The sequence below is a fragment of the Gekko japonicus genome, unplaced genomic scaffold (assembly GCF_001447785.1).
Source record: "Gekko japonicus isolate JY-2015 unplaced genomic scaffold, Gekko_japonicus_V1.1 scaffold682, whole genome shotgun sequence".
NCBI lineage: Eukaryota > Metazoa > Chordata > Lepidosauria > Squamata > Gekkonidae > Gekko > Gekko japonicus.
Window position 1 is genome coordinate 18,653 of NW_015167074.1, and position 27,090 is coordinate 45,742.

Below are 27,090 nucleotides of genomic sequence, written 5' to 3' on the forward strand. Positions count from 1 at the left end.
AGGAGGCAGGAGAAGAGGGAGGGTAAGTTGCTTCCTCCCCGCCTCTTCCCACCCCTGCCTGCCTGGGGCCAGGGAGGGCCTTGGCGGGGCTTCCTTGCACTCCCGCTGGCCTTGCAGGTCCACCGCTGGGCCCCTGATGTCAGGGGGTGTGGCATATGCTAATGAGTTATGCTAATGAGTTCCCCTAGCTCTTTTTCTACGAAATGACCCCTGTCTATTTCTATAAATTCTTGGTTGGGTAAACCCTCTTTAAAGGTCTTGAATGTTACTGTGATCTAGTAGCCTCTGGAAGAAGGCACACATTTAAGTGGAAATATAAACTGCAGTGCATGATGCAAAATAGCCTAAATGCTCCTGAGCCCAAAAAATTTCCCAGGCTACCTTGCAGACGTTCTGCTCCATTTATGTGGTTAAAATCCAGCAGGACCTCCAAGTGACAGCCCTGGAACAGTGCCTCTGGAGAGCCAGTTTGGTGTAGTGGTTAAGTGTGCAGACTCTAATCTGGGAGAACCGGGTTTGATTCCCCACTCCTCCACTTGCACCTGCTGATGTGACCTTGGGTCAGTCGCAAGCTCTGGCACAGCTGTCCTTGAAAAAGAGCAGTTTGTGTCAGAGCTCTCTCAGCCCCACCCACCTCACAGGGTGTCAGTTGTGGGGTGGGGAAGGGAGAGGAGTTTGTAAGCCGCTCTGAGACTCCAAGTGAAGGGCGGGGTATAAATCCAATCTCCTCCTCCTCCTCCTCCTCTTTCAGAGCCTGTGTCTGGGGACTATTGGGAAACTTCATAAAATGTCCCTTTTTCAGAAAGGATTTTTGTAGACTCACTATGGTGTGTGATCCTTGTTATATGGAATTTGGTATTTTGATTTGTCATACTAGATTGGATCCTGCAGATAGGATCTATTACAATTTTTCCTCTTTCGGTGGAAGCAGCCTTTGATGCATGAGGTATCAGGAAAGCTCCTTCTGGTAGAGGAAAGTTTCTCTGCTAGTGGAACACGTCCATAGGGTCCAGCTCCTTAGTTGTACCTCTTGTGGATTATTGTATTTAAAATTTGTTAGCCTACTGGGATCACATATGGGAAACAGAAATGTTTTGAACAAATAAAGCTTGTCTGACCGCTGGGTTATTCTGCATCTGTATAGAGAACCAAAGGGAATCTACCCCATTTTTTTGTTCTTGTTGGGTATACTGACTCAGTAACAAATTTCCTAGAAAGGTCTGTCATACGTCACCTCTGTCTTCTAGGTTTGGAGTTGCTCTGGGTGTTTCTGCATATTTCACATGCCATGCATTCAGAAGTGGGCTAAGGATAGCGTTTTCCTAATATCGTCTCCCTTGACAGATGATGATTTTGGAAAGAAGGATTACCAGTGGCCATGGTGAGCTTTTAAAGGTTTCTTTTGAAAGTTTGCTTTGTGTGATGTAAAAATTGAGCAGTAGCTTTAAAACATTATTTGAAATATCCATAGCCACAACAGAGAAATTTTAACGTAGTAAGTAAAAGCGAAGGTAAAGGTTTCCTGTGCTCGAAAGCCAGTCGAATCAGACTCTAGGGTTGCGGTGCTCATCTCCGTTTCCAGACCGAAGAACCAGCGTTGTCTGAAGACGTTTCCGTGGTCATGTGGCCAGCATGACTAAATGCCGAGGCACATGGAACGCTGTTATCTTCCCACCAAAGCGGTACCTATTTATCTACTTGCAGTTTCAAACTTTCAAACTGTTAGGTTGGCAGGAGCTGGGGCCAGAGACAGGAGCTCACTCTGTCACATGGCACGAGGGTCTTGAACTGCCAAACAGTGATTTATTTATTTTTTGTAAAAATTGCTAGCAAAAATAATACAGTCTGGTCTTGGTTTAGATGTCACAGAGGAAAATGATGAGATGGAAAGTTCATTCGGTGTTATGTCCTCATCTTCACCAGGCTAAAATAAGTCCAAAAACATACTATACGTGTGTATGGGAGACGCTGCATACAGGAGAATCATCCCTCTGGCAATTAATTGCAGCAGGGCTTGCATTAAGGAATAGCTGTTTATAAGATTCCCCTCCCCCCAAGGCTAATTGTTATGCCTAAAGTTCTGTGAGTTTCCTGTTCTACTGACACTTTTGGAATTCCCTGTTGTACTCCTAGCCAAGTGCACGCAGAGCGTGGATGCTGTGTTCAAGTTCCAAGAGGCATGCAGGTACAGAGGTAGTGGAGTCCCCAAGAAAAAGCACTGCAATGTTTGTGCTGAAGTATAGACAAGCCCTGATTTCTGTTTTCAGTTGCTGCCAATAGATTTTTGGAGTGTCAGGCTTCCAGCTTCAGTCTTGCGTTCTGTTGGTAAACTCTGGACTTTGGAGAGCCAAGTCTGCCGTCTGCATTCCAAATGAGTGTTTGCACTCATGCTGGAATATTGTAACTGTGGCTTTATCATTGCAAGTGACCTGATCAGGGTTTGTAATAAATTACTGTGCTTGAATTTAATTTTAGTGAACTCTCCTTTTTTTTTCTTTTTTAAAAACCCACAACTTTCTCGGCTCTAGTCCAAAATGCAGGTTTGAATACAAGCGATCGGATATTCCCACTCGATATTACTGCTACTGTGGAAAGGTGGAGGATCCCGCACTGGACCCTTGGCTGGTTCCACATTCTTGTGGCCAAATATGCGAGAGAGATTTCAAGCCTCCCTGTGGACACAAGTGCCTGCTCCTTTGTCACCCAGGTATGGCATATTTGGTCACTGTAAGTGATCATGTAAACTGAGCTGCTTCAAACAGTGGGGCTGTCTGGATTTAAAAGTATGTGGTTAACACTTGAGAGAACTAGCTTTTGAATCGGGTAAGATGAAAAGTTATCAGTAAGCGGAAGATTTAAGATGCTAGCCGTTTAAGAGCTATGTATTATATCAGTGATGGCGAACCTTTTAGAGACCGAGTGCCCAAACTGCGACCCAAAACCCACTTATTTATCGCAAAGTGCCAACACGGCAATTTAACCTGAATACTGAGGTTTTACTTTAGAAAAAACAACTCATACATTAACTCAAGATGATCCAAACAAACTAAGGAAAGCAATCGCAAATGCTTTCATTTACTTAAAATTATTTGGGAGAGAATTTGACACTTAATGATGGTCTGGGCCTGGCTGGGGCGATGGCTCGCGTGCCCACAGAGAGGGCTCTGAGTGCCACCTCTGGCACCCGTGCCATAGGTTCGCCACCACTGTATTATATACATGGATAGTTCCCACATTTTTTCTCCAAGGACCTGAAGGCAGTATATAGAGGATTTTACCGCTTCATCCTCACAACAGTCCTGTGTGGTGTGCTAAACTTGAGAAAGAACGACTAACCAAGAGTTGCCCAACCAGCTTCATGCTTAAATGGAGACTTGATCTTCTTGGTCCTTGCTATTACTTACATAACTAGGTAAGTTTGATGGCCTGTATAGGGATGTCAGTTCCTTGATCCTGTTTCTGCTGGTTTTTCTAGGCCCTTGTCCACCTTGTCCCAAGATGGTCTTAACAACCTGTTACTGTAAAAAGGCAAAGCCAGTGCCACGGAGGTGCAGTACGAAAGAATGGTCGTGCCAGCTGCCCTGTGGTCGAAAACTGCCCTGTGGACAGCACAGCTGTGAGAAACCTTGCCATCCAGGTGGGTGTCATGCAATGCTCCCTCTAAGCCATGGAGTCTTGTGAGCAAAAATTCTACTTTGTGAGCTACGGGCATTAAAGTTGTGAGCGAGCGATTTGGCTGCTGCATAAATTAGTTTGCTCTGGAGCCATCCTTTCTGAGCTAAGACAGAAATGTGTGAGCCGGAGCCTAAAAAACTATGAGCGAGCTCACACTAACTCAGTTTAGAGGGAACACTGGTGTCATGTTGTCTGAGATTGTGAGAGATTGTTGTTTTCTCCCCTCTGGAGACTGTAGAATCAAGGGGGGGGGTCATTGCTATTTGTTACATAGCTTGGTAAGGTTGATGGGTGGGTGGATGTTGGAATGGATCTGTTCATGCTAACCCTAGACTTCATCTTGCTTTAGGAGACTGTGAGCCCTGCCCAAGAGTTAGCAAGCAAAGTTGTGTCTGCAGAAGACAAATAGCGGAAAGACTTTGTGCCAGCCCTTTGTGGCAGTGTGATCAGGTGAGCTTCCTTAGAAGTTGTCTTTTATAGTTCGTCATTAAATATATGGAACTTTGATCTAGTGGGAGGGGGAGGATCTCTGTGAAGAATCACGCATGTTAATGTGAAGGAGGGGGGTTTGAGATGTGAAGCAAAAAAAGAGTCAACATTGTTCATAACGCTAGTGATTTTATTCCTGTCTCAGGTGTTCAGCAGTCCCATGTGAGAATCTGTGGGACTGCTGGTGGGCTCAGCTAGGATTGTGAATGGCGGTCATGATTGCTTTGAACTGTTGCCTCCATACAGGCAACCCTTCTTGTGAATTGTCACTGTCGTGTCCATTGTGATGGCTGTTTATAGTCCCCTCCCCGGAGGAGGGGTATATACAATTGACCTTTCAGCTGTATTGTGAGCCCACCGGCAGCTCTTTGCACAGTCGCCAGCAATTGCACGGCTGCCAGACTTCCATATTGGATGCTAGAGTACAGCGTTGACTGCATTAAAATTGTAATTAAAACAATTCCATTGGACCAAAGTTGGCTTCTTAACACACGAGTTTTATGAGTTTATCACAAGACACAAATGGAAAGTCTGTTTCCTACACAGAGGATGAGTATTTGGGTACAAGTAAATAGTGGGGTAATCAGAAACATTTCAGCGTTGACATTAATGAGCCGCTAATCTGCAGTATGCTGCACTGAGTGATATCGAATGAAGTATCTGTTGGTGCATTGAGCATAGTAATGAGCTTTTAATTCCTGCACATGTTTTCTGACATATTTATTATTTATTTAAATCAATTTTTATCCTACCCTCCCCACAAGCGGGCTCAGGGTGGGTTACAAATCACAAAGTAACAATATAATCAAGTAGTTAAAAACCATATTTCTCATAAAAGAGTACCCAAACACAAAACAGGGTGGATTTGCCTCGACAACAATGCTCAGTTTGAGCTGGATCCATTTAGCCAGCCTTGTCAGCAGGGGAGGCCGAGATAGATTTGGATGTTCACTGCCTCATCCGAAGGCCCAGGGGAACAGCTCCGTCTTCCAGGCACTGCGGAATTGTAGCAAATCCTGCAGGGCCCTGAGCTCAACAGGGAGCTTGTTTCACCAGGCTGGGGCCAAGGCAGCAAAAGCCCTGGCCCTAGTCAAGGCAAGCTGGACTTCCTTGGGACCGGGGACAACCAGGAGCACTTTTGGTGCTTAGTTATAAAACTGGAAGTGTTAGCAAAGTAACAGATGGGGAAATGATTGCTCATGATAAGATAAGCACTTTTTTGTCGACTCCTCTTGGTGAAAGTGTTAATATAATTTTATTTAAGTATTTAGGAGTAAGATTTTTAGTTAAGTTGTACCTTATCTTCTTGGTGTTGGGAATCCACCTTTTCCCTTCCTATTAAGTTTTGTTGTATAAAGCAGTTGTAGGGCGCGATCATACGCACAATTAGACCCGCCATAGGTGCGAATGCCAGGTAGATTTAAAGGGCGCGATCAGACACAAACATCTGGGAAGCGCTCTGCACCTGTTGGCAACCTGTTCTGCTCCACCGCAGAAGTGGAGTAAAAAGATACCGGGGAAAATCCAGTAGTAAATGGGTTGCGACGGGCCACGGACGGACTTTCCCATGTCTGATCGCTCCAGCGCGCTCTCATGGCGTTCGGATGGTCTGATCAGGCCATCCGGACTCCGTGCCGTTGTTCTCCCCCCCCTCGCAGTATGCGCATCATCGCAAACGCCATAGGGAGCCCTCAGTGCAGAGATGCAATACATCGATTCCTCGTTTAAGCACATCGGAAACTAACTGCAAAAACAAAAAGCCTCCGACTCACCTGTGGTTGCGTCTGATCATGCAGTGGCGGGCTGTGTCCGCCGCTTCCAAGGACTGTGTGATCACGCAATTGCGGGTCAAATTCCTCCGGACAAAGTAGCCTCGCTTCCCCCTCACTTTATCTCGCGCGCGTGACCGCCCCTGTTAATGAGTTAATTTGTTTCTTCTGCTTCCCCCAGGTGTGTCGCAAAACCTTACCCTGTGGTTATCATGCCTGTGAGCAGGTTTGTCACGCTGGCCCCTGTGGGGAATGTCCTCGATCTGGCAAAAGGTTCTGCCCATGTGGAAAATCAAGCAAGTATTTTCTGTCTATTCATTGATCTACATCCAGTTGGCCAATTTAGGTGTCAGGAAACTGAAATGGTGGGTTAGATTTTTGTCACATGCTTATTCTGTCATCTTTTTCACAGATTGCTATAAGGTAGGCTAAATACAATGTCGCTTAATCAGATTCGACCAAAGCTATGAAGGTTGTAAAGTTGTCAGTAGTCCAATTTAGCTTTGTGTCCTGAGACAACTTCAGGGTTTTTTTGGCCCCCAGTGAAATGAACAGGGTAAACCGAAATACAGCTCACCTTTTTTTCAATTGCATGTTAAAGGGCCGCCACCAATATAGTGTCTTTTTGTTGTGATGTCTTAGAATTTTCTTTGCCATGTACGGAGGATGTACCTACTTGCGGAGACAGCTGTGACAAAGTCCTTGAATGTGGGATCCATAGATGTTCGCAGCGCTGCCATCGAGGTCCCTGTGAAATCTGCAGACAGGTTAGCATTTCTCTTTCTGCATTTCTGCACCTGTGCTTTTGACTCATTTTTGTTACTCAGAACTTCTGACGATTTTACTCAGCAAGCAACTGGGAGAAGGGCTGATTCCCTCACCAGCTCTCTTCCACTTTGAGCTGAGAGGTGTCTCATCCCTGCTGCCTCCGTGGATTCTCAAGCAGACAAAACTATGAAGTTCAGTCTCTGTTCTTCAGAACCCGGAGAATATATATGTAACTTCTTGCTATTTTGGGCTCATTACTGTGGATCCACATTTAAATGTACCGTGCTATTTAAAATTATTGGCTCTTGATGGTATAGATTCAGAACACTTTTCCCCTAGACAATTCCACTTAAGAATGTCCTTCAAATGTGCGTAGAAAGCATAGCACTGAAGGGAGCCTTTTGGTGGGGAAGAGAGGCAGACCTCCCTAACAATCTGGCAGCCACCTGCACGGTTCCAAGGAGACCCAAAGCAGGTGTTTGAGATCCCAGGATCGGGGTGTGTGTGTAACTCAGGAGCTACTGCTGGTGGTACCTGGTGGTATACTTAGTCCTTCTTCCCCTGCCTGTGTCCTTTACCACTGCCTTGACTGCCTGTTGCGTGTTCTAAGCTACCATTTTACTGTATCTGACAATGTATGCCTTCTCAACTTTGTTCTTTTGTGCTTATCTGAACTTGATTTTCCGTATTTTGTAGTCCTTCTCTCTCTCTCTACTTAAGTTTAGTTCTTAAATTGATGATGGGGAGGTAAACAGTTTCTTGGCTTTACTCCTTTAGGCATTAGTGATCGTGGCTACTAGGGTTCCCAAGTATTTACCGCGATTCGGCGGGGGACACATGATCCCCGGCCGGAACATTCCTCCCTGTGACGCACCATGCCGTCGCCAGGAAGTGACGCTGGGCGACGCTCTGACAATGGGGCTGAAGACTCGATGGTCCCATCGAGTTTCCAGCCCCATTGCCAGAGCATCACCGGGCGTCACTTCCTGGCGACGGCATGGTGCGGCGCGTCTGTTGTCCACGCGGGAATGGTCCTGGAAAGAAGTATGTGTCCCCCGCTGAATCACGGTAAGTACTTGGTAAGCCTAGTGGCTACGTGCAACCCCCTACCCTGCTAACATGATATCTCTCTGATTTCCTGGTAGTCTGTCTGTCTGACTGATTGACTGTCTGTCTGACTTTTAAACTGCCCTCCCCTGTGCACACAAGGCTCAGGGCAATGAACAACAATAAAGCACATTCATAAACAAATTAAAACTAATATAATAAACAATTAAAGTCCAGGGCTCTTTTTGTAGAAAAAGCCCAGCAGGAACTCATTAGTATAATAGGCCACACCCAACAGCAGAAACTTATTAGCATATTAGGCCACACCCCTGACAGCACAGCTCATTATCACATTAGGCCGCACCCCCCTGTTACCAGAAGTGTGGTCATCCAGCCACACCCACCTTTTGCTTGTTATTCCGTTTACCTTGTTTGTTGTCAAAACCCAGGGCCTTTTTTTGTAGCAGGAACTCCTTTGCACGTCAGGCCACACACCCTTAATGTAACCAATCCTAATGAGTTTCTGCTGTCGGGTGTGGCCTATTATGCTAATGAGTTCCTGCTGGGCGTGGCCAGCTCGGGAGCCAGCCAGAACTCCGTTCCTGTGCGTTCCTGCCCCAAAATAGCCCTGATTAAAACAATGATATAATAAACAATTAACACTTCCAGATAGCACTAATGCTTCAGACTGTGCCACTGCCTCATGGGGGGAGGCAGGAAAACTGGGAAGGGGAGTGCCAGACGCGATGGAACCCATCCTTGTCCTCAGCCAAAAGCCTGGCAGAACATCTTTGCCTTACAGGCTCTGCGGAACTGCATTAGGTCCCGCAGGGCATGAGTGTCATGCAGCAGAGAGTTCCGCCAGGTCGAGGACAGCTGGACGTTTCCCAGGCTGGGGATCAGAAGTAGGTTCTTCTCTGCAGAGTGTAATGCTCTTTGTGCAGCTCAGCTGCCATAATCAAATCCCTTTGTCCTCTTCTTTTTTCTCTCCCGAAGGCTCTCACTTAACGTTTTGACTCATGAGTTTTGACCTCAGAATTAAGGTATGTTATTGGTCAGGCTTTGCTTATGATTCTCGGCTTTGGTTCCCTTCCATTCATGTTTTCCCCAGGAAGTTGAAAAGCAGTGCCGCTGTGGAAAGCATATGAAACAGATGCCCTGCCATAAACCATATTTCTGTGAGTCAAAATGTGCAAAAATTCGTGACTGTCAGAAACATCAGTGCAAGAGAAAGGCAAGTACCAAAGATACACCAACACTATGTTATAGTTCCTGTTACTTCGCTTAATTTCCCTCAAACTCTTGCCTGAGAAAAACAATCTACTCAGTTAAATAGATAAACATTTTTGAGAAAGCCACAGTAGTTTTTTTGACATACAGCATAGGCTGTTTTGCTATTCATTTCTGAAACTATAGTATATGCGACTTATTTTGTACTTCTGTATTGGATTTCCATTTGCTGTGGGAAAGAAAATTGGTTAGGAATCATATGATTCAAGGAGTGTATGTTTTTCTCTTTCCTGCCTTATTTCATGGTTCTCATGCAAAGCCAAACCACCTGGTAAAAGCTTTTGACTAATGCATTTTCTCTTCTCCTTCCTTCACTTTGCATAATGTGACTTAGTTACTTCCAGGGTGGTGGTTTGTTGCAAAACCAGTGTCTGAACTACCAAACTATCAGTGCCATCCTAAGCAGAGTTAGGCCTTTCAAGCCTATTGACGTAAAGGGACTTAGCAGCATGTAATTTGCTAAGGATGGTACTGTATATGTTGTGCATTCCCTACAGTGCAGCTCTGCAAACCATGCTTTCTAGCTCATTGTCTGCTGATTCAGATGTTATGGTAAATGGTAGGCTCAAGAGGCCATGAAATGTAGAAGGTACAGGTTGGAATGTAATTACGTAAAATTCAAATCTAAGCAAGAAAAACATAGGGAAAAGCTAGTTAATATCTGGCTCCCCGGTTGTGCTGTATTGAAGAAGAAATCCCATGCCATTGTTCAGGCCAGAGGATAGGTAGTGTGAAACTTTGTAATGAATCCTAGTTGGATGGTTTCACACTGGAGTCTCCCTTTGAAGGGCTTTTATTGGAGAACTGTGACCTTCAGGTCAGGAACAGTGTCCCCAGTGAGGCTGAAATGTTTGCCCACTGATTTCTGAGTATTGCAATTTTCAGTGGCAGATTTGTATCTGTATATTCTTTTGCATTGGGACTGACCTTTTAGTCCAGGAAAGCCATTGTTGATACATGATGATGCACATCACATTGGAGGATAAGTGAGTGGATAAGTTCAATATTTTATAACTGTATTGCCTGAGGATAAAATTGGCGTCTAGGCTTCTTGCAGTGTCTGACCCCTGTGTTTATGGCTGTTAGTAAGAAGCTGTCTTGGGTTAGGGGGCTGTCTTTAAGCAAAGAGAAGGCTATGAGAAAAAAGTGTTATAATCCGGGATTTTCTGAATGTCAATGAAGGTGTGTTGGACTGGTTTGAGGTGGGAGCTTGTAGGTGACAGTCAGTGGCATTCTAATCTCTTTTGGAGCCATCATATTTCTGGATCCTATCTGGTTTTATCTGTGTGTTTCTTCTCTGTATACACTGAATATTGTAATCTTAAGGATGCCTGGGAAGAGACAGGGGGGAGGACTATGTACTTCCTAGGTAGGTATATTAGTCCTTTAAATACAAAAGTGAGATATGCTGGAAAAGCAATGAGATTTTTGCTAGAAAGAAACACAAATGCCAGTTAGATTTGAGTCCACTAGCATGGTAGAGTCCAACAAGAGTTCCAGGGAGTAAGCTTTCAAGAGTCGAAGCTCCCTTCATCAGTGGAGTAGAAATAGAGATCTGAGTTCTCTTATCCTAGTCAGAAGATGGGGAGGGGTGTTGTAAAGGATGCTTGTAAAGGATGCGGAGGTACAATGTATGTTGTGGTCTCCTTGATTAGAGCAGAGGGAAAATACCAGTGCATCTCAGATAATTTTTTTTAAAAGTCTTGGTGACTTCCTGATAGATAGGCAGTCATTAACTGACAAGCAGTTTTATACTTCAAAACATGTATTTGCAGTGCTGTCCTGGAAACTGCCCACCATGTGATCAAGTCTGTGGGCGAACATTAGGGTGTCGGAATCACAAGTGCCCTTCGGTCTGCCACAGAGGTAAGAATGAGCAGGAAATCCCCCTTATGGATTATTGACTGCTTATCAAACAAGATGTACTTTTAAATTTGTTCCCTTGGGTCTTCGCCTGGAGTTGTTATGGGGAATTTTTTTTGTCTTTATTTAAATAAACTTTTTAGCCTTTTGAGTTGGGGTCTGAGATAGGCGTGTGTGCATGGTATAAATTGAGCTGAAAAAATACCTGATAAATACCTTATCAGTATTTATCGGGTATTTCCTCAGCTGGTTACCGAATGCCCGATTCATTTGGCTATCTGAAAATGGGATTTTTTCGGGACTCCCGGATAGTTGCAGTTAAAGGGCACTCATGGCATGCAAAAGGTATTTAAAGGGACCATGGGACCCTGAGCCTGTTTATGGGATGGGCAGGATATTAAATGCGAAAAATAAAAAATTAAATAAAATAAGTGCCCTTTCCCCCCTCCATTGGAAACAGTGGAGGAGGCTGCGGGTGGCTCTGTTGGCCAGTGCAGTTTAAACTGGGCTGCCCAGCAGAGCCCCCCAGCCAAGCCTGTGGGGAGAACTCTCCCTGCACGATTGGCTCCTGGGAGGGTTGTGTTGGGAAGTCTGTTTTAAACTGGTATGCCCATCAGAGCACCAGTAGTGCCTGCAGAGAGAACTGACATCTCTGCCCCACCTTAGTTGGGGCTGGATCCTCTTCACAGCTCGATTTCAGCCCAGGATCAGCCAGGGCAGTGGGAACTGACCGTCTTGGCCGGGACTGGCTCCTTTTTGCAGTTCGACTGGCCGTGGCGGGGTAGAGCTCTCAGCTCCTGCTGCTCCAGCTGATCCTCTCTTTTTTTCCTTCTCAGGTCCATTGGACCTGAAAAAATTCGGGAATCCTGAATATTTCCTGAATCTGAATACCATACCGGTATTGGGATTTGGGAATATCGGGAAATACCAATATTTTCCGTATTCAATATACCCAAACCCGAAAAATACTGTTTGGGGGTTGTTGTTGTTTTTGGCATACCCCTAGTCTGAGATAGAAAAATAACAGCAAACGTTTGAGACCAACTCCAGGTTGTTAATGGCTTTTATGATAAAATCACAGAGCATGTGCAAGATCATATTTGGCACTTACCACAGTGATGAAAGTTATATGCGAATGGTGGTAGTGTGTAAGTAATTATCACCCTTTTGCTTGTGGTATGCTTTGACTGTCTGAGGATGAGTTTTAAGTCAAATAACTGGGTACTTTTGTATGCGAATCCCTAATATAAGTTGTATAGTAGTGAAGCTGAGCGTCCGTTTCAGAATTTTAAAATTACCCTTCCAAATGGTCTCTGAATGCAAATTCTCTTAAATGTGTTTGGTGTACTCTGATGACTGCAGAATGCTTCTCGAATCAATTTTCCAGAAATGGTTACTTGTGCTATTCATTTTTAGGTAGCTGCTATCCATGTCCCGAGACTGTAGATGTGAAGTGCAACTGTGGCAAAACTGTTCTCAAAGTACCGTGTGGTAGAGAACGTACCACCAAACCTCCCAGGTGCAAAGAGCTTTGCAGGTAGTATAGTAAAAACAAAAAACAAAAAAAACCCAGTGTGTGTTTTAAATTATATGAGTCTTTGCCAAACAGTGACTGTGTTTTTTGGTGGTACTAACTACAACTCTGAGGATTAGCAATTTGGGGAGTGGTGTGTTTGGTTTATTTCCTTTTTTCCCCTACAAGGCAAGCGTAGGAACTGGAGAGAGACCTGCAGCATCGGTCTCAACTCAGGTCAAAAAGGTGGGGGAGCAACAGAGGTGTTGTGAACTAGACCTGAAAATACAGAGAAAGAGTGAGGTGCTGGCATGTGGGAAATGGGGCTGAGGAGAATGAGACTGGAGTTTTGATCCTGGTGGGGCCGGATGACATAATCCCTTCTTGTATCAGATTGGGTCTCAGATGTTCTATAAATTTCACTTGCTAATATGAAGGGTTTAAAAGACTGGCAAACTTTCTTTTGATAGTATGTTGGGCAAGATGTAGCAGTTTCCTTTCTCTGTGCTGATTGCCTGAGCATTTTTTATCTGTGGCTTTTGTTTTCGGAGTAGAGGACTCAGACTTATTTGTAATCAGATCATTTACATGAACAAGGGTGACAAATTTGCCATCTGTGGACCATGTCTGTAAGGCTTTCTGCTGTGGCACTTGCATCAAATAATAGCCTGCAGTACTATAAAATGCATTACTTGCGATAAAAAAGTTCAGTATACCAAAAAGGTATCAAACAAAGCTGACAGTTAAAAAGAACAGATTCAATAATATGATTGAAGCTGTGTGATTTGTTAGTATCATGTCTTGCATTAGTACTTTGGATTGGATGTCTTTTTGGGTTTGTGTATCCGCTGAAACCTAGCAGTTCGAAAGCAAGAAATTGCAAGTAGATAAATAGGTACCACTTCAGTGGGAAGGTAACAGCGTTCTGTGCACCTTGGTGTTTAGTCATGCCGGCCACATGACCACGGAAATGTCTTCGGACAGCGCTGGCTCTTCGGCTTTGAAACGGAGATGAGCACCGCAACCCTAGAGTCGGATTCGATTGGCTTTCGAGCAAGGGAACCTTTACTTTTTATCCGCTGAAAACAGTGTAACTTACAGGCAGATAAATGGAAGATGCGTGGATTTAAACATGTAGCAGATTTGTTTCCTTGAGTATATACAGGACTGCACATTAGTCCTTTTCTAAAACGTAAACTAAATTAAATCCCCTGGGAAATTGCTGGCAGCTACTATACTTTCCTTTTCCTGGAGCTTAGTGGTTAGGGTGTTCTCTGGAGTTGGTTATGCACATGAATATGAGCCTTAAGGCTTCATCTGATTGTTACTCAGGTAAAGTACAGGTTTGTAATGTCCAGTTGCATTCTTGGAAGGAGAACATGGGCAGAGGTGATATGAAATGGATGTAAACTGAATCTAAGGGGGTGCTTGCTCAGTCATTGTAAGGGGAAATCACATTGCAAATGATAGTACTGGAATCAGAAGCCTTATTTTGAAAGTTAACAATAGCATCGGGACAGTTAGCAACAGAACTGATGTGCGGTGTTGGTGGATAGTGACCAGATGGGTTCTTTAGCTTTCCACTTTCCAGTAGATGGAGCCACTTGATCACATCATACACAGAATGATGTAGCAAATCTGACAGCAAATGGTCCCTCATTGTACTAGTTTTAGGTATGCATACCATTGTTATACAGTGCTCAGATTATTCTATGGCCGCTCTTTGTTCTGATATATTGCTGTCACAGTTGATAGATTTTATTACTGATTTTAGAATTAAGACCATTCCACTATAATGTAGTTGAATGCTCCTCTTTTCCCTGAGTGATGAGAAATTCAAGGTCAGTCTTGTTCAGAGGAACATTTGTGGGTTTTATAATATCTCTTTTGTTTACAGATATACCGGTAGAGCAGGCAAGCAATCCAACAGGTGCACAGGCAGGCAGTATTGGTCCCAGGGCTGAGCTGATCATACAGTAGCTGCGGTCACACACACTAAATAATCCACTTTCAATCCACTTTCAGTGCACTTTCCAACTGGATCTTTACTGTGTGAACTGGCAAAATCCAATTCAAAAGTGCATTGAAAGTGGATTGTTTAGTGTGTGTAAACGCAGCCAGTGACAGCATCACCCCTCAAGTTTTCCCCACTCAGCTCTTAAAACATTTCTCTATGATAAAATTCAAATTGTTCTTTTGAGCACAGTTAGATGTGATGTGTCATTTCTTTCTTTCTATTATTTACTTCATTTATACCCCACGCCTCTTCTCAGTGGGGAGGCACAACACAATGGTTTCTCCATTTGATTTTTACAACTCCCCCCTGTGAGGTAGGTCAGGCCGAGACTGTGTGACTGGCCCAAGGTCACCCAGCCAGCTTCCAGAGTGGGGAGGATTCACATCTAGGTCTCCCAGATCGCAGCCTAACCAGTACCCAGTGGTTAGCCTGGTTCCTGCTGGTTCCTTATAAATAATGAAAGAAGGTAGGAAGCATGGACAAGCAGAAGAGGGGAACAGAATGCTTCCTCCCCTTGGCCCCCCCCAGCTGTTTTGGAAAAACATTTGTCTCCCGGTAGGGTTTAATTTTGGTCTTTGAGCCCAACTGGGAGAAACCTGTCCTTACCCCACTATTCTATAGGGATTTATTAGCCGTCCCAGTTCTGCACTGCTGCTAAAATCTAGCTCTGTCCTTGGCTTCAGTACTGTCAAGCAGACTGTGTTTAAACCGTACAGTTGTTGGTAGGTCCACCTTGCATCCCAGATATGTGGAATGGCCTGTCCTTAGCTCAGGGACCTGTTGTTGATCACTTTGAACGTTCAAGCTGCAGCAAGACAATTCAGATAATTAGGTTGCATAAGAGGGCATGCCTGAAACAATATTAAATAATGAATTCAAAGATGCATCATACTGACATTCTCTAGCCTGGTAACGGTAAGTGACTTTGCTTCTGAGAGAGATTTGGGGCTTTATGGAAGTCTAGAGGAAGGAATCTCTGTTACCTGCAGGCGAGGTGTTAAAAGAGCTGCTTGTGGGATGTTATTGCTGAGAGGCAACCATGAGCTGTTCTTAGTGGCTATGTTTTTTGTTTGCTTGCAGTGTAACACAGCAGGGGGATCTACCAGGTATGACAGCAGATCAACACTTATTTGAACAGAAGCTTAAACCTTTCCATAAATGAATAAAATTGTGCTTATCCATTTTCAAATAGCTGTGCAACACTATGTTGTTTCTTTTGCTTTCTTTGAGTAACCGTATTGAAATCCACGGTACTAATCCTCAGCCGTGTCTGTTTTTTGCCGTAGGCAGCCACCAACCTGCCACCACCCCAGTCGAGAGAAACACAATTGCCATTTTGGCCCGTGCCCTCCTTGCCGTCAGCCTTGCAAGAAAGCCTTAGAGAAGTGCAGCCACTTGTGCCCAGCTGCTTGCCATGATGAAGCCCTTGTGAAGCAATCTGGCCTGGTGAGAGAGTGTTCTGTTACACTAGTAAAAGGTAAAGGTTCCCTTGCTCGAAAGCCAGTCGAATCCGACTCTAGGGTTGCAGTGCTCATCTCCGTTTCAAAGCCGAAGAGCCAGTGCTGTCCGAAGACGTTTCCGTGGTCATGTGGCCGGCATGACTAAACACCAAGGCGCACGGAACGCTGTCACCTTCCCACTTAAGTGGTACCTATTTATCTACTTGCAATTTCTTGCTTTCGAACTGCTAGGTTGGCAGGAGCTGGAACTAGAGACCGGAGCTCACTCCGTCATGTAGCACACTCGGGTCTCGAACTGCCGAACTACCGACCTTCCACAGCCTGCAGTTCAGCGTCTTAACCACTTGAGCCACCGCAGCTCCTTCTACGACACTAGCGCTCTGCTTATCAGGAAGAGTTTGGAAAGTGGGTCTCCCCCCTCAGCTTGCTGGCTAAAAAGGAAGGGTTGGGGTAAATTTACAGGCGCTGTTTGACTAAGAGGTTAGGAGCTTTTTGTTGCCTTCTTAAAAATCTAAAGGAGCTGCAGTGGCTCAAGTGGTTAAGACTGAACTGCAGGCTGTGGAAGGTCGGTAGTTCAGCAGTTCGAGACCCGAGTGTGCTGCATGACGGAGTGAGCTCCCGTCTCTAGTTCCAGCTCCTGCCAACCTAGCAGTTCGAAAGCAAGAAATTGCAAGTAGATAAATAGGTACCACTTTGGTGGGAAGGTAACAGCGTTCCGCGCGCCTTGGTGTTTAGTCATGCCGGCCACATGGCCACGGAAATATCTTCGGACAGCGCTGGCTCTTTGGCTTTGAAACGGAGATGAGCACCACAACCCTAGAGTCGGATTCGACTGGCTTTCGAGCAAGGGAACCTTTACCTTTACTTTACTAAAAATCTAATGCATTCTACCATTTTGTAGTCGCTAATTTTTCAGAACCAGGACTACTCTGTAAGTTTGATTTGCATTGACCTGATTTTTTCTGCACACGCTCATTTTTTCCCTCCATTTCTTTGTACTTCTTCTCTTTTCTCTTTAGAGAGAGAAAATATGATGTGGTGGTGCTACTTGTGTGACCTATTTTGTTTTGGAGGTTTATTGTAGCTAACCAATGGAGAGCAGACACTAATAGAGATGTAAAATTTCCGGAAATTTTGAAGCTTGGAAAAAAAAACGTTTTTTCCCCAGTTTTTTCTGGAAAAAAATGGAAATTTTCGGGAAAATTGAAAAAAAATGCTACATTTGCATTTTTTTTGTCTTTTCTAGATTGAAAGTCATTCTGTTACTTTAGGAACATAAAATATGACTATGGACATTTTTACTTGGCATGAAATTATCACAACTAGTATATTAAAAATGTAGTGTATCCAAACAATTATTACAAACAGAATACCCACCCACATGCAAAAACAAAACTGAAACCATTTTATTTTCTTCTGACAATTGCACCTCGTAAAGGAAGAAATGCATCTTGTTCTTGCATTGGAGAATACAGTTTGTAACCTAGGACTTGCTTGTCCTCAGTGCACAGAAATTAGATCAATCTGATACCATATATATATATATATATATATATGAAATTATTTGGAAAATATTTGAACACCTTGTCTTAAAATGTTTTATACATCATGTTAAAATAAAACGTTCCATAATCATTTTTTTTTCTTTTTTCAATTTTTCTAATTTTTCAGAAAAAAACCAAAAAAAGGCTTCAGGAAATAAATGGGGGGGGGGATGTTTTGCCCCCAAATGTTTCCGTTTTTTTTCCTGGGCCTTCACATCTCCAGGCACTAACGTATTTTGTTCCTAGGAACGAATCTGAATATCCCTTCTTCTCTTCCCCATCTCCTCCCCTTCTCTCGCACCCCCCAGAAGTGTTGGTATCTTCCTGATTATCAGCACGTTCAGTAATGCTTTCAAATTTCAGGAGGAATTTAATATTCACTGCATCATTTATGGCATTAATCTCCTAGAGGCCTTATTTTGTCTGATTAGAAAGAAGCATATTTCAAACTTTGCGCAGGAATTTCTTGATATTATAATTTATAATTTATAGCACCATCTTTTTTAAAAAAAAACCAATAAAAGCATTTAGTAAATGGAAGGGGGGGACGACGACTCCGTTCTGGAGATGTGGTTATGTTTAATGTTTCATTTAACATTTAGATCTGTAGACCGATCCTATACTTGAGTGGGTTTAGCATTATTTCATAATATCATCCTGACAGCAACCCTATGCAGTGATTCCAGTAGTGTTTTAAAGGGGCAGAGACTACACTGGAGGGGGAGAATGATGTTGTTATTAGAAGCATTGCCTGTGTCGTCTCTGGTGAGTCAGACACTTCTTGTGGAGGAAGAAATCATTCTGGACTTCCCAGATGTTGGTGGCTGACTTTAGCCAAATTGTAGTATGTGCTATGTAATAAGTTCATGTCAAATATATATATTTCTTTTTAGCATCAGCCCGCAGGTCCCTGGGAACAATCATCTGAGCCTGCTTTTATTCAGACTGCATTGCCTTGCCCTCCCTGTCAGGTTCCAATTCCAACGTGAGTACAAAAATATGCTTTGAAATTAAACATTTCAATGTGTATGAATGACATGGCACTTTTATTCCATCATTTTACTGGAACATGTACGGCTGCTGAATTTTTGTTATGCAAGAAGCTGTTTCCTAAGCCAAATGATCCAATCTCTTCTTCTTCTCTTCTAAGCCAAACGAGTAAATTAAAATGACTAAACCGGTTTGTGAAACAAAGTTAGAGATCCTTAGTCTGGTGCATGCATGGACTCTAAATCTTAACATGGCACATTTTGTCTGATTGTATTTCATGTTTACATTTTTTACTTATTGGCTCAAGTGAACATCATTGCTGAGTAGAGATTTAAACCTGGATCTCTTTACTCTTAGTCTCACATTCTAACCTCTATAGTACACTGTCATGTATACTGGCTCCTCGCCAAATTCTTTATTTCAAGACATTTGGTCCCTGTAATTCTGCATTCTGACAGCATAGGCTGGTCATTTCCTGTACCTCGGATCCTAAGAGCTGAGTGGTATGGAAAATACTGCTGGTTATCCAACAAATGTTGACTGCGGCTAAGGCAATCAGTCACTAAAGAATTTTAGTTGTTTAATCATTTACCTTTTAACTAACTTTAAACTTAAATTTGTCAAAACATCAACATGATTGCCTTGTTAAAGAGAACTTCCAGTTCCCTAAATACAAGCTATCATTTATTGTTAAAAGGTACTATTTCTTTTCCATTTTGCATTGCAACATACTAGACCCAAAAGGTCCTGAAAAGTACATTTTTGTGCTCTGGTCTCAGATTTGAAAAGGCTACCAAATAATTGAAATTTTAATTTATTAAATTTAAACTACTTAAGGCTTAAAGTTTTGGGATATATGTTGTTGGTGCTGAACTTCAGGTGCTTGATTAAACCAAGTGGTAATTTTCAAATTGTTTTGACTTTTCTCCACCATTGTATATTTGCAGGCAATGCTTGGGGAAACACGAGGTGAGTTATGATAGCTGTCATCCTTTGGAGCGAATCTGAGCCATGCATAATTGGGTTTTAATAAAAGTTCTCAAAATGAAGCCTTAGCATTCAATTGATTTGACATGAGGTTTACTCGCAACCGCAAGCGTTTTGCTGCTTAGTTGAAATCCACAGATTGTTTTTCATTTGAGATTTGCGGGTTATTCCACCAAGGAAACATTGCAAAAATTGTTCTAGGAAATTTGTAAGAGTGCGTTTCTAATTAATCTTGATGCAACTTTAAACTTTTGACACTGTGTTTCAAGCAATGTGGAATGCTGGTAAAATGCTCTTCTGTTCGTGTTTACGCTGATGATTTAGGATGAGCTTTGGTTTTATAGAGACAACTACTTTATAGCTTTTCCAAATTGTTTATAAATGTTTAAATTATCTCTTCTGGTGCAGTTTATACTTGTTGGCTTGATAAATCTTTTGGCTGTTCCAGGAGCATCTGCAAATGGTGTTTTGAATGGTGGTATTAACTGTCAGTTTGGCAAGTACGATGTCTGCAGTAAAATATTAGAACATGGTAGCTTTTAGATGGTAATGCAGTGGATATTATAACTTGCAGCTGAATAGTGGGGCCTGTTGTGATCTGGTGGGGATTCCTTTGTCTGAAGTGTCTTTGCATTCTCTAGTATAAATGGAAACAAGCGTGTGCTCTGTCTTGAATTAAGCCATGCTAATATGTTTCTATGGGATGTTACCAGACATTAAAGATGTGGGTAGTTATGGTTTTTGAGCAACGGAAAAGAGATTTTAAAGACTCCTAAGCACAATGGATGGTATCCTGTCGGCCTTTCTACTGGCAAGGGAAGGAGGAGAACAATTGGAAGAGATTGAGCAGAATATCATCTGGCAGAATCCGTTCCAAACTAACATGTTTTTGGAAATATGCTGGGAGGGGAAATATTTTTCTTTACCATGCAGAAGACTGAGGTGGCAGAGACCTAAAGTATCAGAATGGACTGGACCGCTTCAGGCTTCACCTGGAGGGTCGCCTTCCTCATATGTTCAAAAATACCAGCACAGCAATAAGGGGGAGTGTGTGCAGGAGGGGAGAGAACCTTCCTCTGTTATTTTTAATAAGAAAGAACATTCACAGCTGGAATCCACCGCATGTAGTCCAGCCTGCTACCTCCTTACCAGCTCATTGTCCTGCATGTGCAAATTTGGTTTCCAACCTCCAGGGTCATCTAGTCCAACCCCATACACAATGCAGGAAATTCACAAATACCTCCTCCTCCACAACCCCTGTTCCATGCCTAGAAGATGACAAAAAACCTTCAGGGCCTCCAGCCAAATTGGCCTGGAGAAAAATTGCTTCCTGACCCCAAAGTGGCAGTCAGCATTTTCCTGGGTGTGTAAGAAAGGGCCACAAGAACTAAGCACTGATGCAACCCTTCCTGCCCTCCCTTCTCATGATCTTCCTAAGTTCACAGAATCTGCATTGCTGTCAGATGGCCTCTGTTTGAAAACCTCCAAAGAAGGAGGGCCCACCACCAGTGTTCCCTCTAAGCTGAGTTAGTGTGAGCTAGCTCACAGTTTTTTAGCCTCCGGCTCACACATTTTTGTCTTAGCTCAGGAAGGATGGCTGCAGAGCAAACTAGTTTATGCAGTAGCCAAATTGCTCACTCACAACTCTAATGCCAGTAGCTCACAAAGTAGAAGTTTTGCTCACAAGACTCCACAGCTTAGAGGGATCATTGCCCACCACCTCCCGAGCAAGCCCGTTCCACTGAGGAACTGCTCTAACTGTCATTACTTGTTCTGACAGCAGTATCTGAACCCTATATAAGGTTGCCACAAGCAATTCCAGTTACTGGACAGTCCTTGCTTCTGCTTATGGTTATCAGGTTTCAGGAGTTAGCAATTAAATCATATCTTTCTGATTTGGTCTTGGGGCAGTGTATTCGTTTCGTGAGCGCGAATTTGACAGGCCTTTGTTTGGGGGAAATTCTGTTTATATATAGTTTTGTTGTTGTGTGTGCTTGCAATGTGATCATTGGCTTCTGCAAAAAATGTAACGTGTAAATTGGTGAAGACAAAATTCCTGAAATGAACACAGTTGGGACACATTAATTTAACTGTAGGAACTCAGGCATGACCAAGGAAAGTGGAGGGAATTTTTGATCTGTAGCTGTTTTGTACAATGGTACGGTGTCGTAAAACGTGACCTATATGATACCAGATAAGGATATGCCAGGAGAATTGATCTCGGTCGTTGATGGCTCGTTTAATCATACAGTTTTAGATCTAACAGCAGGTCAGACGATTGTTTCCAGACCCGAAGAGAGATGATCTCAGGAATGCAGCACGGCCTTGACAGCCTCTGTTGTTTGGGCCTCATCTTTAAACCATGCTTTTGATCTTGTTGGCTAATGTGAGAGCTCAAGCCAAAACACTTATCCTCTAATGCCTTGTTCGTTGTGCAGCATCCTGTACTATAAAATGAATGTTTAGAGGAGAATTGGCACAGTAGTTGATCAGCAACATCTTAGTAGGCAAGCCATAGAGGAATCAGTACACTATAACAAAGTTTGAGTCCAGTGGCACCTTTAAGACCAACAGAGTTTTATTCAAGGTGTAAGCTTTCGTGTGCACACACACTTCTTCAGAAAGCTTTTTTGTTGTTCAGTCGCACAGTCGAGTCCGACTCTTTGCGACCCCATGGACCAGATCACGCCAGGCCTTCCTGTCTTCCGCCGTCCTCTGAAGTTTGCTCAACTTCATGTTCGTTGCATCTATGACACTGTCTAACCATCTCATCCTTATTCTTTGACCTTCAATCTTTCCCAGCATCAGGGTCTTCTCCAGTGAGTGCTCCCTTCTCATTTGGTGGCCAAAGTATTTGAGCTTCAGCTTCAGTATCTGGCCTTCCAGGGAACAGTCAGGGTTGATTTCTTTTAGGATCGACTGATTTGACAACTTTTCAAGGGTACCTTTACAGAAGACTGTTCTATAAAGGCTGGTATATATTCAGCAGTGTTTGATAACCAGTCTTTCAACCATTTTACTCTGGCAGCTTGGTAGTATAGTTTAATATTGGGTATCTCCAAGCCACCATTTAATTTTTTATCATTAACTAGATTATCACATGCGAGGGAAGGAGGAAGGTGCATGTTGGGCCAGGATTCCCCAGGCTTATTTCCTTAGCAACAAACCAATGGATAGCTTTACGTTCGAATTATGCTAAAAAGGTTTTGGCAGAAACAAACAAAAGAAGTTTAAATTTATATTGGCCTGATGAAGTGTAAAAGATGTTTCATATTCCCAGACTGATTCTACAGTCATCTTTCATCGCTTGATTTGAGATCTTGGATTAGTTTTCTCTTCTTTTTACTTTGTCCATTGTGGGGGCTAGTTGTTGCCATGAGGCAACAGAGACCCTACTCTTTACATAAATAGCAAGTTGGATTGATGCGCCTAGCAGAATAAGAGGGTAAAATGCTGTTGGTAGACTGGATTTTACCATTTCAGAATATAAGCATAGGATACCACTTTAAAGTGTTCTTTCATGCTAAGGGGAACAAAAAAAAAAGACTCCCTCCAAACAGAAGTAGCACATTGGGGTAAATGTTCCATCATAGACTGGTACTTGCCGTGCTATAAATCACACCTGTGCTTTATGAAAGCAGTGCATTCTGTTCCGTTCTCTTAGCATTCTGCTGTCTCGTTCTGCTGCATAGACCAAACCTTCATCGGAAGCATCACCTTCCTCTGTACTGTCAGATGTCTTGCAAAGAACATAGACACAGTCCAGCCACCGCCTGTTGTTTCTTGTTATTGAAGCTCAAAAAGTTAAAGCAGAGAAGGTTCCATCCTAGCCTGGTATAGTACCATAATGAAGTATAACTGCTAAATTTGCAAGATTATTCTCTTTCAGAGCTAAGCTTGATATATAGGAAGTTTGGGGTTCAACCCCCTGCTATTTCATCTGGAGAGCTCCACTGGTGTCATAACTATCAGAGTTGAAATAGACCCCTCTCTGAGAACATGGAGAGCCATTGCCAGTTGAAGTGCTAGGCTGGATGGATTGGATGGATCAAAGGTGTGATCCCAGCCACAGTTACAGAGATATCATCTGCTTTGGTAAGGCAGCTTCCTGTGCTCATAGAGAGAGACTCATCTTTTATGCTCTAGATTCTTGAACAAATACGTTGACCTCTTCCAATTTAAGGTGGTCATACTTACTACCCGCCTTGGGTCCTCAGTACTAGTTTGGCATTGCATAAGAACAAAGTCCATGAGACACTAATGGCGAAATTCTTAATTATTTGTCCAACGAAAGGAATTGAGATTCCCTCTTAACTCTACCAGCAGTGACACCATATCAATGTTACCAAGGCTATTTTTGGGCAGGAACGCACAGGAATGGAGTTCCGGCTGGCTTCCAAGTTGGCCACACCCAGCAGGAACTCATTAGCATGATAGGCCACACCCAACAGCAGAAACTCATTAGGATTGGCTACATTAGGGGTGTGTGGCCTAACATGCAAAGGAGTTCCTATTACAAAAAAGCCCTGGATTTTGACAACAAACAAGGTAAACAGAATAAGAAGCAAAAGGTGGGTGTGTCTGGATGAGCACACTTCTGGTAACATGGGGGTGTGGCCTATAATGCCAATGAGCTGTGTTGTCAGGGGTGTGGCCTAATATGCTAATACGTTTCTGCTGTTGGGTGTGGCCTATTATGCTAATGAGTTCCTGCTGGGCTTTTTCCACACAAAAAGCCCTGAATGTTACATAATGTTAGGACTAGTATTCTATAATATATATTATTTTCTTACTGCTTGCATTAAAAATACTAGCAATTGCTAGCGCCTTTGATTTTTTAATTCTTCCCTTGAAATAAATAAATCGCATCTCCAAGGGGTATTAGTTTAGAGTTTTCATTTTTAGATTGCTAGGAACTGCGAAGCAAGCATACCAGTTTTAATTATCAAATTATAGGCTGGTAATGAAATGACCAAATCACAGCTGCTACCCGATAGTGTTCTGCTGTCACGCTGATTGCTTTTAACTGCGATTTGGTAGAAAAATCTAATTTCTCATAGCTGTAGCATATTGTGTATGTCAGCTTGTGGTGGCTTGAAGATTGAAAACTAGGCTTTTAAAAAACGTATATCCTTTCTAGAACTTTTTATGTTGCAAAGAGAAAACGAGTTGAATATTTCTTAGCCGGATCGCCTCCAAATTATATTAACTGCTTGTTTGCTAGCTTAAATTTCTTGGCACAGAGTGTAGCATTATATTTCCAGCTTAGACTTCATCAAGAAACTTCTTACAATATTTAGAACAATTTTAGCACAGTTGTAGTTGACTTTGCCTTAAATGCATTTACACAAGAAATTTTGGGTACCCTCTTTTTGCTACTCTTTCCTCTCTGTCTTTCTTTTCTCTTCTAAGTGTTCATTTTTAAACCTCTGATTTTAAAGTGTTCACATTTCCTTTGAATGTTTTGTTGTCCCTTCTCCCATACTCTTTTGTTTAGTTTGTACATCACTAGTCCCTGGGCAAAGAACCTCTGGTTCTATCGCCTGCTACCTGTATTCATGTGGCCTCTTCTGTTCGTGGGTTCTAAGCAGCATTTAAAACTCCATGCATTTCTTACTGGGTTTTCTTCCCTCTTGCACTTCTTTCTTTGTGTTTTCATTCTATCTCTTTATAGACTATAAGCCTTACTGATTTTATGCAGATTATGGTACTGTGTAGTATTACTAGAGCAAATTTCTCTTCAGATCCGCTTGTCCACTGCAAGTGAGAAAAAGATGCTTGTTCATAATATGTTCCAGTAACATTGTATTTGGTTGCTTAACTTATTCCTTGTTCCGTGACACTTGTAAAACTCTTTTCTAAGAGCTGAATTGTTGGCAAAGCAAATTTCAGGTTTTGGCTGTAAGTGTTGCTGCAGAAACATTTTAAATACTATTTTTTTCATTATAATCTGATTATTCTGATTATTCTTGCTGCCCTGCTGGTGCTTACATACAGCCAGGCCTTTATTCTTTACTGGCAAAGCTATTCTGAGTGATACTTTAATTTTAAACTACTGGCTTCATGTTCCGGTGCCTTATTTCTCCTTAACTCTCATCTTATTTTGGATGATGGATCTAGTGTATAGGCCAGCGTCCACTCTTTTATTCATGGTTGTCTTTGTGTCTTCATTTCTGAGCATAACCTACTGTGGCTTTCCGGCCGAAACTGGAACGGTCAACGTTACAGTCAGTGTGTTGCTGCTGCTAAATGCAGCAGCCCCATTTCATCTCCTCTTTCCCAGTTACATTTCATAAGGGTAAACATGCGATGTGTTGACAATGGCATTGCAGGTTTTCCTGCCTCTGTAAGTGGCAGCCAATGAAATGAACCCGGGGGTTAGGGAAACTTGCAACATGATGACATCATATTACACGGCTAGCTAAAAAGAAGGAATGTTTTGTTAAGTCACCTGGATTCTGTCCACTTGAGTGAGTATCCTGTCCACAACCACTTAGTGTTTTAAGTCCCTCTGTTACAAATTCACACTGTTGAACTCTGACTTAGTCAAATGGCCGCACATCACCACAATCAGAAAGGTGATGTGGTGTTTGTTACAAAACCATTTTGTAAGGGTAAACCCAAGGTTTAGGGTGTAAAGTTTAACATCCTTTTGATTCTCCTCCCCCAAATGTTTGCTGCAATGTTTTCTCCTTTGAGTGACTTGAACCTCCAGTGATAGATTAACTGATAATAAGCTTAAATTTTTGGGGGGTGCCAACCTCCAGATGTGGCCTGCAGTTCTCTCAGAATTACAGGTGATCTCCAGACAAGAAAGATCAGTTTCCCTGGATAAAATGGCAGCTTTAGAGGGTGGGTTCTGTGACATCGCATCCCTTCTCAGCTGCTTCCGGTCCCCAGTCTCCACCCCCAAATTTCCAGGAATTTCTTAGTCCGGAACTGCCAACCTTATTTTTTCAAAAAGAAAGGAAAATACTTCTTGTTTATTAAGCGTTGCCTTATTTTACTGAACTGCTTCCCTGGAAATGATGGTTAATCTTTTCTGCTGCTATTTATTTTGGGGGAGCGTTGGCTTGTTCATCCATTTTCCGTGTTTATCCTCATTGCATAAACTACCTTGATGTTTTGAATTTGTGTTTATTTTTAACGGAAGTAATGATAGAAGATCTTCAGTTAAGCAGAAGATAGAAGAACTTGAAAGCATTCTTTAAAAGCTGTTCATTCAGGCATGGAAATTGTTTCTAGTGTATAAACTCACAGAATGTCTGTGCAGCCCAATTGTTTGAGCTAGCAGAAGTGGCTGTATCCAGTTCTCTGTCCAAAAGGCCAGTGGAAGAAAATACAGGGTGAAGCTGGAAGAAGCTATCTGTCTGATTTTTTTAAGGCTGGAGAATCCGGTGCAGTTCCTTTCTTTGTCTGATCCTCCCACACCCCATGTTCTCTTTTAGTCAGATCTCTTCGACACATACCTGCTCCCTGTCTTTTATCATATGTTGCTATGTTTAAAAAGTTTCCCCCTAATTTCCTGAGTGTTCTGCTTTTCAGTGTGTTTAGTAACATGCAGGTTGTTCCGCTCCTGGAGGAACAGGTGTTATGTCAGCATGATCTAAAGTGTGGGTGTAGAAAAGTATTCATTTATTTTGGGACCAAGAAGTACACCGTGTGGCTTCAAGTACAT

General features: G+C 42.8%; 1 protein-coding gene across 1 annotated transcript in view; it reads left to right on the forward strand.

Moving 5' to 3' along the window:
- The window catches only part of NFXL1 (nuclear transcription factor, X-box binding-like 1), a 71,222-nt gene that overhangs the window by 11,342 nt on the left and 32,790 nt on the right, over positions 1-27,090 (forward strand). The window contains exons 4-15 of the mRNA XM_015412762.1: positions 1,248-1,381; positions 2,529-2,707; positions 3,476-3,637; positions 4,025-4,125; positions 6,115-6,229; positions 6,576-6,700; positions 8,860-8,982; positions 10,814-10,904; positions 12,318-12,438; positions 15,718-15,877; positions 18,329-18,420; positions 19,373-19,394. Coding sequence (XP_015268248.1) covers positions 1,248-1,381; positions 2,529-2,707; positions 3,476-3,637; positions 4,025-4,125; positions 6,115-6,229; positions 6,576-6,700; positions 8,860-8,982; positions 10,814-10,904; positions 12,318-12,438; positions 15,718-15,877; positions 18,329-18,420; positions 19,373-19,394 — 1,425 coding nt within the window. The remainder of the gene's footprint in view (positions 1-1,247; positions 1,382-2,528; positions 2,708-3,475; positions 3,638-4,024; positions 4,126-6,114; positions 6,230-6,575; positions 6,701-8,859; positions 8,983-10,813; positions 10,905-12,317; positions 12,439-15,717; positions 15,878-18,328; positions 18,421-19,372; positions 19,395-27,090) is intronic.